At 43.4% G+C, this 19,013-nt stretch overlaps 1 protein-coding gene across 1 annotated transcript in view; it reads left to right on the top strand.

Moving 5' to 3' along the window:
- The window catches only part of LOC111977202 (solute carrier family 49 member 4-like), a 78,427-nt gene that overhangs the window by 16,972 nt on the left and 42,442 nt on the right, over positions 1-19,013 (top strand). Inside the window, exons 3-4 of the mRNA XM_024006564.2 lie at positions 6,953-7,236; positions 11,821-11,950. Coding sequence (XP_023862332.1) covers positions 6,953-7,236; positions 11,821-11,950 — 414 coding nt within the window. The remainder of the gene's footprint in view (positions 1-6,952; positions 7,237-11,820; positions 11,951-19,013) is intronic.

Below are 19,013 nucleotides of genomic sequence, written 5' to 3'. Positions count from 1 at the left end.
GAAGTTAAAGGCTTGGTCGCAAATGGGTCTTCCAAATGGACAATGACCCCAAGCATTCTTCCAAAGTTGTGGCAAAAAAGCTTAAAGCAACAAAGTCAAGGTATTGGAGTGGCCATCACAAAGCCCTGACCTCAAACCTATAGAAAATGTGTGCGCAGAACTGAAAAAGCTTCTGACCCACTGGGAATGTGATGAAAGAAATAAAAGCTGAAATATCATTCTCTCTATTATTATTCTGACATTTCACATTCTTAAAATAAAGTGGTGATCCCTTAACCTCATGTTTTCATCAAGGATCTCTCTGTATTTTGCTCTGTTCATCTTTCCCTCGATCCTGACTAGTCTCAGTTCCTGCCGCTGAAAAACATGCCCACAGCATGAATCTGCCCCCACCAAGCTTCAACGTAGGGATTGTGCCAGGTTTCTTCCAGACGTGACGCTTGGTATTCAGGCCAAAGAGTTCAATCTTGGTTTCATCAGACCAGAGAAACTTGTTTCTCATMGTCTGAGAGTCCTTTAGGTGCCCTTTGGCAAACTCCAAGCGMGCTGRCATYTGCCTTTTACTTAGGAGTGACTTCCGTCTGGCCAGTTTACCATAKAGGCCTGATTGGTGGAGTSRTGCAGAGATGGTTGTCCTTCTGGAAGGTTATCCCATCTTCACAGAGGAACTCTGGAGCTCTGTCAGAGTGACCATCATGTTCTTGGTCACATCCCTGACCAATCCCTGACTTCTCTCCCGATTGCTGAGTTTGGCCGGGTGGCCACCTCTAGGAAGAGTCTTGGTGGTTCCAAACTTCTTCCATTTAAGAATGATGAATGATGTTTTTGGAGACCTTCCCCAGATCTGTGTCTCGACACAATCTTGTCTCGGAGCTCTACGGACAATTCCMTCGACCTCCTGGCTTGGTTTTTGCTCTGYCATGCACTGTCAACTGTGACAGGTATGTGCCTTTCCAAATCATGTCCAATCAATTGAATTTACCACAGTTTGACTCCAATCAAGTTGTAGAAACATCTCAAGGATGATCAATYGAAACAGGATGCACCTAAGCTCAATTTAGAGTCTCATTGCAAGGGGTCTGAATACTTATTTAAATAAGGTTTTTCAGTTTTTTATTTGTAATAAGTTTGCAATAGATTCGAAAAACCTGTTTTTGCTTTGGCATTATGGGGTATTGTGTGTAGATTTAGGATTTTTATTTATTTAATCCATTTTAGAATAAGGCTGTCAAGTAACAATATGTAACCGTTGAAAAAGGCGAGGTTTGAATACTTTCCCGAATGCACTGTACTRTGGCATGAGTTTCGATACAAGATCATGCCCCATAATGTTGTGAGATTATTTCTCTAGAAAACTCKGATCAAAAGTAGGCTACACAGAATTGTATATTTATTACAATTACAAATGGTTTGAATAGCTATGGTAATATGCTGATTTCTGCTTTTAAATTGCAGCTTTAGGGAGGAAAGAAAAGACCCATCTAGTTGAGCATAGTTTTGATGGATGAAAGAATTCATGAATCGCTTGTTTTCCACTCATATTGAACTGTTGCATTCAAATAGTTCCTGCTCGTTTTGAATGCCGCACAATAGCGGAGACTTGGAACGGGATTGAGGCGCACCGTTTCCTCCTAAAAATMMGAATTCTATTTTAATAGTTGAATTGTGTGGATGCTTCTTTTTTGTTGCTCTRATTGACTAGTGCTTTCATTCACACTGTCATTTCTGTCATCCTTATTTCCACCAGCTGAAAAAKCCCCAGAAGGAAACCATGTCCTTTSTTCCATTGCTCTTTTAAAAAATATAGTCTATTTCCTCCACTTTCTAAAAAAGCATCTGTGTGTTTAAAGGAGGCCTAGGCAAGGTTATCTGGATTACTTTAGGTATAAAGGTACTTTTATTATCCTACCTGCTCTATTGTTAATCTGCCACGTATTTCTTATTAGGCTCCACAATGAGTTCGATTCAGGTGATACATGAAGGGTATTTCAATTGAAGAAGGAAATTGTATTCCCTTAATGAGGTGTATAGCACTTTCACCAACTGAATTTATYATGTTAGGTTTGTTAATTTTGCTCCCAAAGGTTAGGTAAAAACTCATTGTATTTTAACTGCACATTTTCTCGGAGTCTGATTGGGTCTGTAAAATGAGACCATTTAGTTAAGTTTATTGCAATATTTATACAGACTAAAAAGTCTAAAATAAATTGGAAAGATTGYCTCTGGTTTTAGGAGAGATGCTTAGGAAATGAGACTCATGAATGATTCCTTCATTGTAGAAAATGATATTCCTCTAATTAAAGGTGTTTGAAGAAAGTATAAACTTTTATATTGTGTTTGCCCCAGGCTTTGTAAAGTCTGGTCCCAAATCTGTTTATGGTGCAACACAGATCTGGGACCAGGCTAAGGCTATGTGCCTTGACTGCATTTAACTGACAACAACCTCTTCATGCCCCACAAGTCTTCATTCTCCCTGTCAGAGGGCAGCTGAYTATGGAACAACAGAATAGGTGTGTGTGTGTGTACGTACTAGACTAGAGACCTGCATAAAGCTGACTTGACAGTACATGTCCTTGGCCTAGGGTCATCCATAAGCATGACATAATATATATGGTGTTGGTGTGGACGTTTTTACAGTGACTATGCCTACATGGCTGAAGAGGGCATATGCTGTTGTACTTTGTCATGTGAGAAATACAGGGTCACACTGAGGCATACGCCGTCAAACAAGAGAGGCGGTTCTCGTGGAGGAGAGTTACATTGCAGGCAGTAAGGATGCCGACACAACCGCACTCTGCAGACGAAGTACTCTGGAGTGCTGTTGTGATTATAAGATCTCCGCATCCAACTGAGAACCAGAAAGTGTTGCTATCGAGGTGATAAAGTGCCAATACGTAAAGGTTTAACACCCATCTATGTAAAGCACTATCCCTGAAAAGGTGTCTCTCCTCTCACAGTTCCTGGGATTACATTATACATCTAGCCTATACGGGACAAACAATTGAAGACATGCTTACCATGCTTACCAAGCCTAACTCCTGTACTAATTCCTGTCAACCTATGTTTATAGTTGTAGTATTTAAGAGTACGTAACAGTTGTAATGCCAGTAATTGGGGATTTTATGATCAACTTTGTGTCTTTTATGAAAATGCGTTAGTGATGTCAAAATGTACTCCTAGAGGGAAGGTAGATCCTTATGCCATGCGAGTGGAATACCTCCCTCATACCATGGCAACCATACTGTTCTGTGAGTTGTGTGGTTCCTGAGCAAGCAGCTTCTGTGCGTTTAAACCATAAAGATTTATGAAGTTTCTCAGAGGGCTTAAAATTGTTCTGACRTTTGGAGATCAGAACAGATAACCTGAGGTAACCTCTGACACTTTCACTCAGGTGTATATGATTCCTTAATATTTCCCCTGAACCGTAAAGCCTTATTGAGCTGTGTATCTAACAGCCTATGATCCATTCAGAAACAGTTCCCCAAGTCACCYGCAGGTGTCACTCATTGCATTGTGTTTGCTGCTGCTGCACACAGGTCTATGGCTGCACAGTTCGAGTTCTGAGACATGYGGTTTGTGTTATTTTTACCCATGCTGCTGCCATGTACTTGTCTCACACACACACACAAATATTCCATTTACATCTCTCTTGAAATGTCAAGAGTGTGGGTTCTGCTGGGGCTACGATGGTGATTTAGATACGACCAATGGTAAGAAGTTCTGCTGATCTGTTGAGAGGTCAGTGGGAATAAGAGGAGATGAATGGGGAGAGGAGAAGACAGGGTAGAAGAGAAGAGGGGAGAGGTCAGGAAAGAGGAGCAGATTGGAGAGGAAAGGAAAGGAGGAGGAGAGGAGCTAAGAGAAGCGGAGAGGAAGGGAGCTGAGGGGAGGAGAGGAAGGAAGCTGAGAGGAGGACAGGAGAAGAGAGGAAGGAAGCTGAGAGGAGGACAGGAGAAGAGAGGAAGGAAGCTGAGAGGAGGACAGGTGCTGAGAGGAGAAGAAGAGGTGAAGATAGAAAAGGAGAGGAAGGCATCTGAGATGAGGACAGGAGCTGAGAGGAGGAGAAGAAGAGGAAGGAAGCTGAGAGGAGAAGAAGAGGTGAAGATAGAAAAGGAGAAGAAGGAAGCTGAGATGAGGACAGGAGCTGAGAGGAGAAGAAGAGGTGAAGATAGAAAAGGAGAGAAAGGAAGCTGAGAGGAGGACAGGAGCTGAGAGGAGGAGGAGAAGAAGAGGAAGGAAGCTGAGAGGAGAAGAAGAGGTGAAGATAGAAAAGGAGAAGATGGAAGCTGAGATGAGGACAGGAGCTGAGAGGAGAAGAAGAGGTGAAGATAGAAAAGGAGAGAATCTGAAAGGAGCTGAGTGAGTTCAAGTGCATTGCAGCCAGCGATCAAACAGAGTCTTTGATTTTCACCCCCTCCTAAAGATTGATTTAGAAACAGGATGGCTCCCCTGACAGCACGCACTAGATCATATTTTTAAAGAGGGAGAACAATCGTTTCATGTTCGATGGGCATATTTTTTCACCATATGCTCTGGAGGGTAAACTTTGTTCAGTTTGGAGCTCATTTATGAGAATCAAAGGGAGTGGGTTGTGAGATTGAAACACCTTCCTGTTGTCAGAGCTGCTCTCTGGTGTAGTTCAAGTAAGGAAACGTACCTGAAGGCGATCTTTGTGTGAGTCAGAATATCTGAAAAGAGGCCAGGGCAGGGGAGGAGGATAAAAGACAAGACACCATTACAATGGTCACTAATTTGACAGAGGTCAGAGCACCAATATGATAACTCTTGAATTAAAGCAGGCAATGCTCAAATGTATACAAATACAGAGAAAACTGATGCAAAGGTTCTTTCTCAGAAATATCTTCATGTCTCGTTGATTGGCTACACACACACACACACAATGTGTTGTGTCCCTGTACCAACTGCAAACTTTGCCACTGTGCCAATGATACTGCCATGGCCTCTCTGATTGTGCCACCCGCTGACACATTAGATTGGATCAGGTATCTGGAAGTGGCAGTGGTATCATTTCTGTCGCACTGTGCCAGGTTAGAGACACGAGCATATCGTATATCTAACTGACTGACTTGCACGCTGGGCTGGCTTGGTCTCAGAGCAATGAGATTTTCTCTGAAAGGGTTCATCAATATACATTAAGTGAATCATCTCTCGCAGAACGACTGCCCTCCCTCCGTCCTCCCCTCTTCCACTCCTTCCTCTCCTTCTTCCACTCTTCCACGCCCAGGGTTGGKGAGTTACTGATTACATGTAATCAGTTACATGTGATCTGATTACAACAAAAAACTAACTTCAATCAGTTATGTTACCAGCAAAAATATTGTAATCAGATTACAGATACTATTGAAAAACTAGATTACTTTTTGGATTCCGAAAAGATGTTTGTGAAATAAATTACATTATGACACCTTTCTGTTTTCTCAATGACACTCAATTCAGCATTGAAAAAAGGTGACAGTTTTATGTGTTTGATGGATCCTTTTTGTCTTCTAATGCCTCTTAAAGGGAAAGTAATCCAAAAGATTTAGAATTATCAGCAGGTCAGTTTCAGGATGTGTTGTCATCAAGTGTACAAGATGGAAGATAGATTTGTGGACAAGCGGGAACATAAATAATGTAATTAATTTGATCATTCTGTTTGACTTGAATGGAATGAATGATCACAGCGTGAGAGGGAGAGAGACTGTGGACGGGTGCGAGATGGAGGGAGTGTGGAGGATGGAGAGAGACTGGGGGGGGGGAGGAAGAGAGAGCTGGAGAAGGAGTGTGGAAAGTGAGGGGAGGGGAGGGAGAGAGACAGGAGGAAGGTGAAAGGGATCGAGGGAAAGCAGTGGGAGAGAGAGAGACATGAGAGAAGTGAGGGAGAGTGTTGTAGGAGATGGAGGGAGGGGGGAGTTAACCGTCGTTTGAGAAGATCTCAGGAGGAGATATGGGATAGCTACACTTCCATCGATCTGTCTTGCCAGCGTTGACAGCTCTTTGTCTTCTGCTATGAGCTTATCTGGTTTGAACTCAAGGCAGACAGCAGTGTTCGACTGGTTTACGGGTGCCAGAACTGTAGCAGAATGTCTGTCAATATTAGTGCTGTGTTCTTTTCCTCGAGATAAGACTCCGCAAAGAAGATGCACAGGTTCTTAATAGTTATTTTTAGTCTCACCTTTGTTGCCTTGTAATCTTTTAGAAGAGTTATTGTACATTTACCAAGCTGATGTGAATAAAAGAAGCTTCTATCTGGAAAGATAACCATTTTATCTTAAATCATACCCACATTAATGCTAATAATTTTGTTTGTTGTTGTTGTCAAAAGCAATTTGGKCAGAAAAAGMGAAGTTATTTGAAAATATATAGGTCCATTGTAAATCCGACATACTTTCTATCTAGTTTTAGACGTTCAAGAGTGGCCTGGAGTGTTTTTTTTAACCCAAATAATATATATTTWAAAAAAGAAATMACGTCAAACCTCCCTCGGTTCTGATTGAATGGGTTCAGATCCGTAGTTTGTCCACCCCTGTTTAGATGATGTTTTCTATTGCCACTCAGACACACTGGTTTGGGCAGGGCTGGCATGGCACAGGGGACGACTCAAATCTCAAACTGCACCAGCAGGACTCAGACTTCATGAGAGAATCCTGACTCCGACAGGAGTAAATAGAAAGAAGAAGAAATATGGTCATAAATAACCATACCCATAGAGATATATTTAAAATATATTTTTAGAATTATATTTATTCATTTTTTAAACTCCTTTTCCCTATAGGTTAACACTGGAATGAAAATTACAGGTTGTTTCTCACATAGAAACATGCTGAGGGAAATTGATTCTTTCTAGTTAATGGCATCTCTCTGGTTACACTGTCTGGCTACATTGCATCTGTTGTCTATATGCATAATGTGATATTAATGTTTCATGTTTCCCTCCTTATCCTCTCTGCAGGTTAATACACGCRGGTCAGCTGCTGAATGGTTTGGCTGGTCCAACCATAATGAGTGCCGGCCCCCTCCTCTCCACCACATGGTTCGCTCCGGACCAGCGAGCCACAGCCACCGCTGTCGCCTCATTGGTGAGCTACCTGGGGGCGGCGTGCTCCTTCATTGTCGGCCCACTGCTTGTGCCCGCCCCCAACGACACCACGCGTGCCATGGTGAACCGAGCCATCGTCTCAACAGACACCCAGATGAACCACATACGAGACAGAATCCAACTGGTTTTGTATGCAGGTACTGATGTTATAATATCTTATGTAGCTGTAATGTATGCATTCATAAAGCTTTTATAAGGAGGCATACTGTGAAGTTTTATTCAGATACATAAGAGACAAGATCCAAATGGTTATGTATGCAGGCAGGTACTGAGAAAAAGAAATGCTGTCTCTACCTCACTTTGAAACACTGGCGCATACTGAAGATGAGAAGATATTCAGCAACTCTATAGCACAATTGTCCTACCAAGAGTAGCTGAATATCTTCTCATGTTATGTATGCAGGTAGGTACTGACATTTACATTTACATTTAAGTCATTTAGCAGACGCTCTTATCCAGAGCGACTTACAAATTGGACAGCACCACAGCCTCTCAGTCATTCATCATTACCCAACAGGAATCAATAGCAGATCATCTCTGGATCATGTCTGCCCTGTCTAGTCCAGGGAGAGAAATACGATCAGCTGAAAGTGATGCGACTGTCTGTCTCATCACGCAAATATCAGACTCAAACATCTCAACAATATACCATTCAGAACAGAACTGGCTGCCATAAAGAGATGGAGGCTTAGCCTGTTCTGCTTAATTGATTCAGAAAATTAAAGCATTTAAAGAAAGTAAAAATAGTAGATTGAGGCTTTGTGTTAACTATTAGTATTACATTTCAAAGGACAAAACTGACACATTTCCTGAACTGAGAGCTTTAGAGGTCAGAAAGCATTTAGATGGAATTAAATTCATTGACGTTTTCCTSCTGCTCCTCTGAGGAGAATAAATTATACACTTCCACAGTCACACCTGCACTACAGAAAAGCAGCAATCAACAGTGGTGCCAAGTGTTTTGGTTTGAAAAATCAATGTGAGCTGGCATGGACCCTGTCCTGTGCCAGCCAGAGAGTAAAAATGCAGCTGCTGTCCAATCAAACTGAACATTATGATAGGAAAAAGCATGATTTATGATTCTGGTGGTACTTTTTGGGAAATGGACAGACTACAAATGCTGTGGCCTATCAAAGAGAAATGGGTCCTGTTTGGTTGCCCATGCCAGGCCAGGCCAAGCCCAGTGAAAGGGGTTGGGGGATTTAGGAGCTTGTCTGGAAGGCAGGGCTGTTAGGGCGTGCTGACAGAGAGAGTATCAGAGACCTCTACAGTCTCTGTGCCAGCTGAGTGATGTAGTCCCAGGCCCAGCTCTCTGATGAACCGCTTGTCTCTTAATTGACTAATCTGGGCWTCTGCAATAGAGCAGGCCTGGAACTCTACAGTGCCTTCAGGAAGTGTTCATACTCCTTGATTTATTCCACATTTTGTTCTTACAGCCTGAATTCAAAATTGATTAAATATATCCCCCCCCCACCTTTCTACACACAATATCCCATAATGACAAAGTGAAAACATGTTTTTAGAAATGTTTGCAAATTTATTGAAAATGAAATACAGAAATATTTCATTTACATAAGGATTCACGCCCCTGAGTCAATACTTTTTAGAAGTACCTTCAGCAGCGATTACAGCTGTGKGTCTTTCTGGGTAKGTCTGTAAGAGCTTMCCACACCTGGATTGTGCAACATTTGCCCATTTATTATTTTCAAAATTCTTCAAGCTCTGTCAAATTGGTMGTTGATCATTGCTAGACAACCATTTTCAGGTATTACCATAGATTTTTAAGTAAATTGAAGTCAAATCTGTAACTCCGGCCACATTCACTGTCTTCTTGGTGCAACTCCAGTGTAGATTTGGCCTTGTCTCTTAGGTTATTATCCTGRWGAAAGGTCAGTTTGTCTCCCAGTCGTGGAAAGCAGACTGAACCAGGTTTTCCACTAGGAATTTGCCTGTTCTTAGCTCCATTCCGTTTCTTTTTTTATACTGAAAACTCCCTAGTCCTTAATGATTACAAGCATACACATGACATGATGCAGCCACCACTGTGCTTGAAAATATGGAGAGTGGTACTCGGTAATATATTGTGTTGGATTTGCCACATGCATAACACACAGTTTTACTTTAGTGCCTTATTGCAACAGGATACAGGTTTTGGAATATTTTTCTTCTGTACAGGCTTCCTTCTTTTCTCTCTGTCATTTAGGTTAGTATTGTGGAGTAACTACAATGTTGTTGATCCATCCTCAGTTTTCTCCTATCACAGACATTAAACTTTGTAACTGTTTTAAAGTCACCATTGGCCTCATGGTGAAATCGCTGAGCAGTTTCCTTCCTTTCCAGAAACTGAATTAGGAAGGGCGCCTGTATRTTTGTAGTGATTGGGTGTATTGATACACCATCCAAAGTGTAATTAATATCTTCACCATGCTCAAAGGGATATTCATTATCTGCTTTATTTWWATTTTMTAGCTATCTACCAATAGGTGCCCTTCTTTGCYAGGCARTGGAAAACCTCCCTGGTCTTTGTGGTTGAATCTGTGTTTGAAATTCACTGCTCGACTGAGGGACCTTACAGATAATTGTATGTGTGGGGTACAGAGATGAGGTAGTCATTCAAAAATCATTGTTAAACACTATTATGGCACACAGTGAGTCCATGCAACTTATTCAAATCAAATTGTATTTGTGACCTGCGCCGAATACAACAGGTGTAGACTTTACAGTGAAATGCTTACTTACAAGCCCTTAACCAACAATGCAGTTTTAAGAAAATTCCCCACCCCAAAAAGTAAGAGATGATAAAAATAACAAATAGCCTGGATAGCCATTTGATTAGATGTTCAGGAGTCTTATGGCTTGGGGCTAGAAGCTGTTTAGAAGCCTCTTGGACCTAGACTTGGCGCTCCGGTACCGCTTGCCGTGAGGTAGCAGAGAGAACAGTCTATAACTAGGGTGGCTGGAGTCTTTGACAATTTTTAGGGCCTTCCTCTGACACCGCCTGGTATGGAGATCCTGGGTGGCAGGAAGCTTGGCCCTGGTGATGTACTGAGCCGTATGCACTACCCTCTGTAGTGCCTTGCAGTCGGAGGCCCGAGCAGTTGCCATACCAGGCAGTGATGCAAACCGTCAGGATGCTCTCGATGGTGCAGCTGTAAAACCTTTTGAGGATCTAAGGACCCATGCCAAATATTTTCAGTCTCCTGAGGGGGAATAGGTTTTGTCGTGCCCTCTTCACGACTGTCTTGGTGTGCTTGGACCATGTTAGTTTGTTGGTGATGTGGACGCCAAGCTCTCAACCACTTGAAGCTCTCAACCTGCTCCACTACAGCCCCGTCGATGAGAATGGGGGCGTGCTCGGTCCTCCTTTTCCTGTAGTCCACATTCATCTCRTTTGTCTTGATCACGTTGAGGGAGAGGTTGTTGTCCTTGTACCACACAGTCAGMTCTCTGACCTCCTCCCTATAGGCTGTCTCATCGTTGTCGGTGATCAGGCCTACCAGTGTTGTGTCATCAGCAAACTTAATGATGGTGTTGGAGTCGTGCAGTCATGAGTGAACAGGGAGTACAGGAGGGGACTGAGCACGTACCCCTGAGGGGCCCCCGTGTTGAAGATCAGAGTGGCGGTTGTGTTGTTACCTACCCTTACCACCTGGGGGTGGCCCGTCAGGAAGTCCAGGATCCAGTTGCAGAGGGAGGTGTTTAGTCCCAGGGTCCTTAGCTTAGTGATGAGCTTTGATGGCACTATGGTGTTGAATGCTGAGCTGTCAATGAATAGCATTCTCATGTAGGTGTTTCTTTTGTCCAGGTGGGAAAGGGCAGTATGGAGTGCAATAGAGCTAGCATCATCTGTAGATATTTTGGGTCGGTATGCAAATTGGATTGTGTTAGGGTTTCTGGCATAATTGTGTTGAAGTTAGCTTTTCATGGCTACAGACCTGAGTGCTACGGGTCGGTAGTCATTTAGGCAGGTTACCTTAGTGTTCTTGGGCACAGGGACTATGATGGTCTGCTTGAAACATGTTGGTATTACAGACTCAGACAGGAAGAGGTTGAAAATGTCAGTGAAGACACTTTCCAGTTGTTCAGCGCATGCTCGCAGTACACGTCCTGGTAATCCGTCTGGCCCTGCGGCCTTGTGAATGTTGACCTGTTTAAAGGTCTTACTCACATCGGCTGCGAAGGTCGTGATCACACAGTCGTCTGGAACAGCTGATGCTCTTATGCATGTTTCAGTGTTACTTGCCTCGAAGTGAGCCATATTATGTGACATGTTAAGCACATTTCTACTCCTGAACTTATTTAGGCTTGCCATAACAAAGGMGATGAATTCTTATTGATTCAAGACATTTCCGCTTTTCATTTCTTTTAACATTTCTAAAAACATAATTCTACTTTGACTTTATTGGGTATTGTGTGTAGACCAGTAACAAAACATCTCAATTTAATACAGCCTGAATTTAAAATGGAACACAATAAAATGTGTAAAAAGTTAAGAGGTGTGAATAGTTTCTGAAGGCACCGTATGTCCRCAGGTTCTGTGCTCTGCCAGTCCTACACAGTTCTATCTGAAAGTAGGGTGGAATCAGAGACATGTGATTCTGGGTTGAATGGTTTTGTTAGTGACACATTGACTGAGTTCAGGTASGTAGTAAACCAATAATAACCCTTCTATTTGACTGATCTGTCTTTTCCTGTGTCTCTGTGTCCCTCCTGACATAAAGAGTTTGGTGTGGTGGCGATGCTGTTTGCTGCGGTGCTGCTCTACTTCCCCTCCCGACCCCCCATGCCTCCCAGTGTGGCTGCTGCCAGCCAGAGACTCAGCTACAGGAGCAGCATCTGCAGACTACTCAGGTATGTACTGTCGGGTCCTTTGCCATCATCACACACTTTAAGTGGTCATTTTTTTTATTAGACCTTAAAATGATTAAAATGATTCATCACGACAGTCACAAAAGGGCCTAGGTTGTCCTCGGTCGCCTCTCAACATGCTTTGTCCTGTTTTAACTTTGAGATGAGGAAGGAATGAATGGGTCTGTTTGATTAGTGGGTATGGAGAAACTAAATGAAGGGGTCTTGTTGCTCTGCCACGCGCCATCTGTTTGGCCTGCTAGTTAATGTGCATCAAAGACATCCTCTCTCCCCCTAGATTAATTACACAGTCTTAAGTTGGCACTGGCATTCCCCTGGCCCTGCTTAATACATAGATCATCATCATCCTTTTCTCCTCAGCCACACATAGCCAGGGTTCTCTGGAGTCCATGGTCATGTAACATGCTCACATAGCCAGGGTTCTCTGTGTTAAGTTCATGTTTTAAGTATCCCTATATTTCTGTTATTACGGGGCTATCACTCAGTCAAGAGTGCGCATGCGCAGGAAGTCTAGTGGTTGATGGACCTAAGCCTGATTAAATGCACCGTAGTGTGTTCATATGTAAGTAACTTTGTTATACTGGAACTTGAGTGTTCCATTCGAGTAAACATGGTAGCAGAGTATGTTCTAACTACAATGTGCGCACCTCGCTTCGACGAAAGAGGTCGTACGAAATGGGAAAATGAACTGGGAATCGGACACGCTTATAATCTGACGCGAAAAGCAAAGCACTGCTGTGGTAATCTGTCGAGGAAGAGGAGAGATACAGCACTGGAAAATCCGTTGGGATTGAACAAGGAGACGTACTAACTTTGATCAACAGCACTGATTCGTATTTCTTAAAGAAGAGCAAAGACCGTGCCTACGAGCATATTACACTTTGACAGTGTTACGAGAGATATTTGGTTCAATGACGGACTACATCATTGATTTCGAACAGAGGTACAATAGGATGCGCAACGTAACGACATGGTTCCCCAATGCTAGTTAGCTTCAAGTTGCCGATACTGCCTGTCTAAGTAGGAAAACAGTTGGCTGACTGCTTGTACTAGTCGACTTTTGCTCCATGAAGCGTCACAAATAAATATTTGGTGAAAAACGTCTGTCGCGCCAATAACAGATGGAATGCAAAGTGAGTGACGCGCATATACACCGAGCAGCACCAGAAAAAGGCGCCAACTAAGGCACGTTCTCAAGACAACCAGAAGAGGGCGCCATTTCCACACAAATCCACTAGACAAAATGAAGAATCGAAATGTTGGCCATTGCAAAGCACTACCATTGGTTAAAGACGCCTCCATAAAAGAACAATAAACTAACAAGATGAAACTGTAAACACGAGATAACATGTAACCTACACGTTTCCAAATGAATCTGGCTTCGATACGAGATTTTATAGTTGAATCGTAGACTCTGTGATTGAACTGCATGTACCGACAGTGTGTGGTGCAAAATGGCTTGATAGCTATGTCAGTGAAACTAAATATGAAAGAATAACATATGATGACAGCACAAGCAACAAGAGCGTTCAAATTGAGACGGAGAATTCCATTCACAAGAGAGTTATAGATCCAGCAAAAAATTGGTAAACTAGGTCAACATTGAAACAGAGTGGTCCCTACAGATACCCTTACATAAGCAAGTCCCTAAAGAAGGCAGAGGATGTACAGACATAAAAAATACAAGGCAAGTGATGTTGAAACAACAGTTGCACTCTTGAACTTACTACCTCAGGTCCACATGTGTAAAACATTAGACAAAGACAGCACACAGATCCTGCAAAAATGAGATTCTGACTGACACAGAGCACATGAGATTCTGACGTCACAGAGAACATGAGCACTAAGCAAAACACAAATATGTTAAAGCTCTAACAAACAGTTGCATGAATACACAGTACAGCTTCAAAGTTACTCACCAGTTCAGGGAATACCTGATATGAAATACGAAACGGAAACAAAGTTACTACAAACGCAGTTGATTGTCAAGAGAAAGACCGGATAGTCCCTTGGTCAAGATGGTGTGGGAATTTGTGAAGCAGAGGCATGTGTAGGTGCCTCACTCAAAGATTGCGGAAATAAATGACAACAAGATAGAGGAGCTGTTGCTGAGAACAGTCGCCTAATGAAATACAAAAACTGACACAGGAAATGGAGCAGAGACCTTCACCAATGCCACAGGTAATACGTTGAGGTTCAAAATCGAAGGCAAAACATTCAACAACAGCCAACAGTGTAAGACGAAACATCGTTGTCCAATCTAAAACTGACAAACTGTAAATACATGAACAAGAAAGGATTCAACATACAGCAACGTCATTGGAAACGAGCAGGAAAGCAAAACCCAGAATGGTACTGAGTACTCGCAACCAACTACACTTCGGGTACAACAGGAGCTGACCTGTCACTTGTAAGATAATATCAGAATTAGAACCAAGGAAAACGAGAAAAACAGAAGGACATCAAAATGATGAACTTGAAAACATAGACGTGTCAATTTGACTCAGCACAGATGAGCTCAGTAATTGAAGGAAAAATGAGCTGTTTGAAGGAGTCAAAGACCTTGGCCAAATGCGTCTCAACAAGTGGGTTGACCCTTAAAGCCACCTTACGAATCAGTGCAAGCAGTCTTAGTGGCTAGAGGTTTGAAGAGCGCTGCTAACGAACTCCCAAAAGCTCACCGACTCGCCCAAAGTCACTCTGATTGCTGATGTCAGTGACTGCCAGAAAAAATGGAAACTTAATCCATAGCCTCAAATCTGGATTGGCAGGGAACAAGCGTCAAGGACATTCACATCCGACTTCCGCCTGAAGCTACAGCCGAAGGAAACTGGGCCCTAAAAAGTGTGTTATGACGGCATGATCGCTCTACTGGTACATACAAAGTCAAGCAAAATGCGAATACAGTGGAAAAATGTCACAGTGGACCTGCAGTCTCTATTGGCTTGAATCAAGACTGCAAGGTGCACTGGAGTACTTGTCCTGTCCATGTTGAATGCCTTTAATCGGGGTGTTCACAGACCTTTGCATCAACCGTGATTCACACCCAAAGTGTTTTCTAGGTGGTCCGTGAGAGCAGAATCATTTTCGTTATGTGGCATAGAGTTATTCCAGTTGATGAAAATACTGATGCAACAGGAAACTATATCAAGAATCTCAACCCACCACATGGATTCTCAAGAGCCGTACAAAGAATCCTCTACTTATTGAAGCTGTCAATTGAAGGTCAAAAGATTAGGACAAATTTAGGCGCAGACAGAGTAGACCTGGTTGATGGTGCACTGGCACTAACACAAAAAAACGCCACTGTACAAACCATTCATGAGGCAAACCAGTTTGTCGAAACTGAAAATCACAAAAGACTTAAGTTCAGCCTGGGAAACGATGGACTCTTGAAACTAGTTTCTCAGTGATGCCTCGCTAGGTTAACACCTGGTGGACAAAACCGCATTCTTCTTACCACTTGCTAGTTTGTGTCAACTGACCCAACTCCTCCAAATTAGTTGATGCGTGTGAAGTCAACCAAGTCTCAGAGAACAAGACCTTTGAGATTAGCACATCAAGGAACTTATTCAAGCACAGAGAATCCAAGCGATTCTGTGGTCAACCCAAAGGAAAAGCTGCTGACGTCTGACTAAAACAGGACATCCGGGCTTGCTCCTACAGGCTCTCAGTAATGGAACATGGCCAAGCTGAGTAATACAAATACAAAACTTTCACACAACCCCATTGTAATGGGGATCTTCCGAATAATACTGGACATTTTATTACTGTTGTTGAGTTTTATTTGTCATTACAAGAATTAAGGGGAATTGTTAATTTCATGTTTTAAGTATCCCTATATTCTGTTATTACGGGCTATCACTCAGTCCAAGAGTGCGCATGCGCAGGAAGTCTAGTGGTTGGATGGACCTAGCGCTTGAGTTAATGCTACCTGTAGTGTGTTTCAAATAGTCATAGAAACTTTGTTAAAACTGCGAACCTTGTCGTTGTGTCATTTCGCAGTAACACTCTGGACCCTAGTCGAACATGCTAGCAGGTCCGTCAGTCATAAACAGCTCACATAGCCAGGTCTCTGGAGTCCATGGTCGTTGAACATGCTCACATAGCCAGGTTCTCTGAGTCCATGGTCATGTAACATGCTCACATAGCCAGGGTTCTCTGGAGTCCATTGCATGTAACATGCTCACATAGCCAGGGTTCCTCTGGAGTCCATGGTCAGAACATGCTCACATAGCCAGGGTTCTCTGGAAGGCCATGGTCGTGTAACATGCTCACATAGCAGGTTCTCTGGAGTCCATGGTCGTGTAACATGCTCACATCAGCCAGGGCTTCTCTGGAGTCCAGGTCGTGTAACCCTGCTCACATAGCCAGGGTTCTCGGAGTCCATGGTCGTGTAACGCATGCTCACATAGCCAGGGTTCTCTGGAGTCCATGGTCGTGTAACATGCTCACATAGCCAGGGTCTCTGGAGTCCATGGTCGTGTAACATGCTCACCATAGCCAGCGGTTCTCTGGAGTCCAGGTCGTGTAACATGCCACATAGCCAGGTGTTCTCTGATCCATGGTCGTGTTAACATGCTCACAAGCCGGGTTCTCTGGCAGTCCATGCCGTGTAACTGGCTCCAACATAGCAGGTGTTCTGGAGTTCCATGGCCGTCGTAACATGCTCACCATAGCCAGGTTCTCTGAGCATGTGCGTTAACATGTCTCCCACATAGCGAGGATTCTCTGGAGTCCTGTCGTATAACATGCCAGAAGCCAGCGTTCTCTGAGTCCATGGTCGCTGTACACAGTCACATAAGCCAGGGTTCTCTGACTCAGGTCGGTGTAACATTAGCCATAGCCAGGTCCTGAGTCCATGGTCGTGTAACATGCTCACATAGCCAGGGTTCTCTAGGAGTCCATGGCGTTAGTAACATGCTCACATAGCCAGGGTTCCTGGACGTCCATGGTCGTGTAACATGCTCACATAGCCAGGGTTCTTGAGTCCATGGTCTGTAACATTCACATAGCCAGGCTTCCTGGAGTCCATAGGTCGTTAACAGCTCACATTAGCCAGGGTCTCTGAGTCCATGTTGGTAACATGCTAAAATACCAGGGTTCTCTGAGTCAAATGGTCGTGAACATGCTCACATGACCAGGACTCAAGAAACCCTGGCATGTGAGCATGTTACCGACGCACCGGACCCAGAGAACCCCTGGCTGTGTAACATGCCACATAGCAGGGTTCTCTGGAGTCCATGGAAAAGCGTAACATGCTCAGACAGCCTGCATTCAGAATGCACTGTCTGTGGGCCGGGGATCAAGCGCTGGGCTGTGGACAGACCGCCAGTGAACAGGCTTGTTGAACTCCCTACAGTCAACCCCTCCAGCCGGACGGAAAACTCTTTCTTTTTCTCTCTCTTCCTCTCTATCTCTCTCATTCTTTCTCTTTTTCTTGTTCTCTCTCTTGCTCTGTCTTTTTCTCTCCCTCTGTCTATCACTTGCTCACTCACTTTCTCTCTCTCTCTCTCGCTTTCTCTCTCCCTAGTTCTCACTGACTCTCTCTGATAAACAATAACAAACTCCCTGCAAAGCACACAGCTTCAAGAGAGGGATAATACCAGTCAAGCTGACATAAACCCAATGAAGACACTGTCTGATGCACGCATGCATACACACACACATCTGAAGTCCCACTGATAGGCAGCCTTCCAGTGGCCAGTCTGACCTATTTCACACTCAAGCAGCATCAGTAGCTGTCTGGCTGAGGATTGTAGACGGAAMGGAAAAAAATTAAAGCTGACCCTTATGTGTGTAAGTTCCACTCTTCAAAGAAAGATAAACTTGGGTTAGCAGCAAAATTCTGTTTTCTGAAGTTAGCTAGGTCTTGAGTCGTATCCTTCCTTCTAAGCCAGCCTTTCCACTTCTGTTGTACCAGTGTTTCCCAGAGTTAGCTAGGTCTTGAGCTGTATCCTAAGCCACCACTTTTGCCCTTCCTTCCACTCCTGTTGGTGAGAGAATTTGAACCATAGTTAATGATCTGGAGCTTGATAGGTTACCCCATCTGTTCAGGTCTGATGCAGAGCCTCATCACAACACAGCGCGGGGGGGGTGTCCCAAATGGCACCCAATTCCCTTTATAGTGCACTACTTTTGACCAGGGTCTAAAGTAACACACTAATAGGGAATACGGTGCCGTTTGGGCAGGTTGACGTTTGTCATGAATTTTGGGTTTTACGCACCAGCCAAGCTTCTGGGGAGCGCGATGGTTCTCTTGATTTGTCAAGAATCTTTCCCCGGAGGCAGAACTGAACGATTTCTGRTAGATTGTGCCGCTGAAAAATCAAAAGTTGAAATTGTAGAAATTGATGAAAACCAAAATTAGCTTTTTGGTCTTAATTTAGGGTTAGCAGTGTGGTTTGGTTTGGTTTCAAATCTGATTTTATGACTGTGGCTGTGCAAGCTAGGGACCACTCTACAGAGCTGCCTCCAGTACATGAGTCTTGACAATAAATGCCAACCTTTGTCATTTGGGACACAGCCCAGCTCTCCACACATGTAGAAAAGTMATCAGTACTACCTGACAACTACTCTTGGAATAGTAATGACGTTAGCTAGCAGCATTAGTATTGCTAATGGTCCCACTATAATTATTTACAAATTATTTATTTACACAAGAAAATACAAAACAATATGATGAAGGTTTAAAAGGCAAACTAAAAGAATATGCAGGAGAGGTAAGAAACCCAGATGGGATTGTAGGCACCTCCCTTTCAATGTTTAGAAAACAAAACCATACAAAAATAAGTAGCAAAATAGATAATGAATAAGCGGGTAAAGAAGTAAAAAGACAATTCAAGTACAGTGCATAGAGTTGCAGTACTTGAGGTGTTCCGGGAAACTGTTCCAAAAACATCTGTAGGAGATGGACCTCTGTAGGAGATGGACCTCTGTAGGAGATGGAACTCTGTAGGAGATGGACCTCTGTAGGAGATGGACCTCTGTAGGAGATGGACCTCTGTAGGAGATGGACCTCTGTAGGAGATGGACCTCTGTAGGA

The sequence above is a fragment of the Salvelinus sp. IW2-2015 genome, linkage group LG2, assembly GCF_002910315.2.
Source record: "Salvelinus sp. IW2-2015 linkage group LG2, ASM291031v2, whole genome shotgun sequence".
NCBI classification, from domain to species: Eukaryota; Metazoa; Chordata; class Actinopteri; order Salmoniformes; family Salmonidae; genus Salvelinus; species Salvelinus sp. IW2-2015.
Note: the sequence above shows the minus strand (reverse complement) of the source record. Positions and strands in the feature narration are given on the sequence as shown.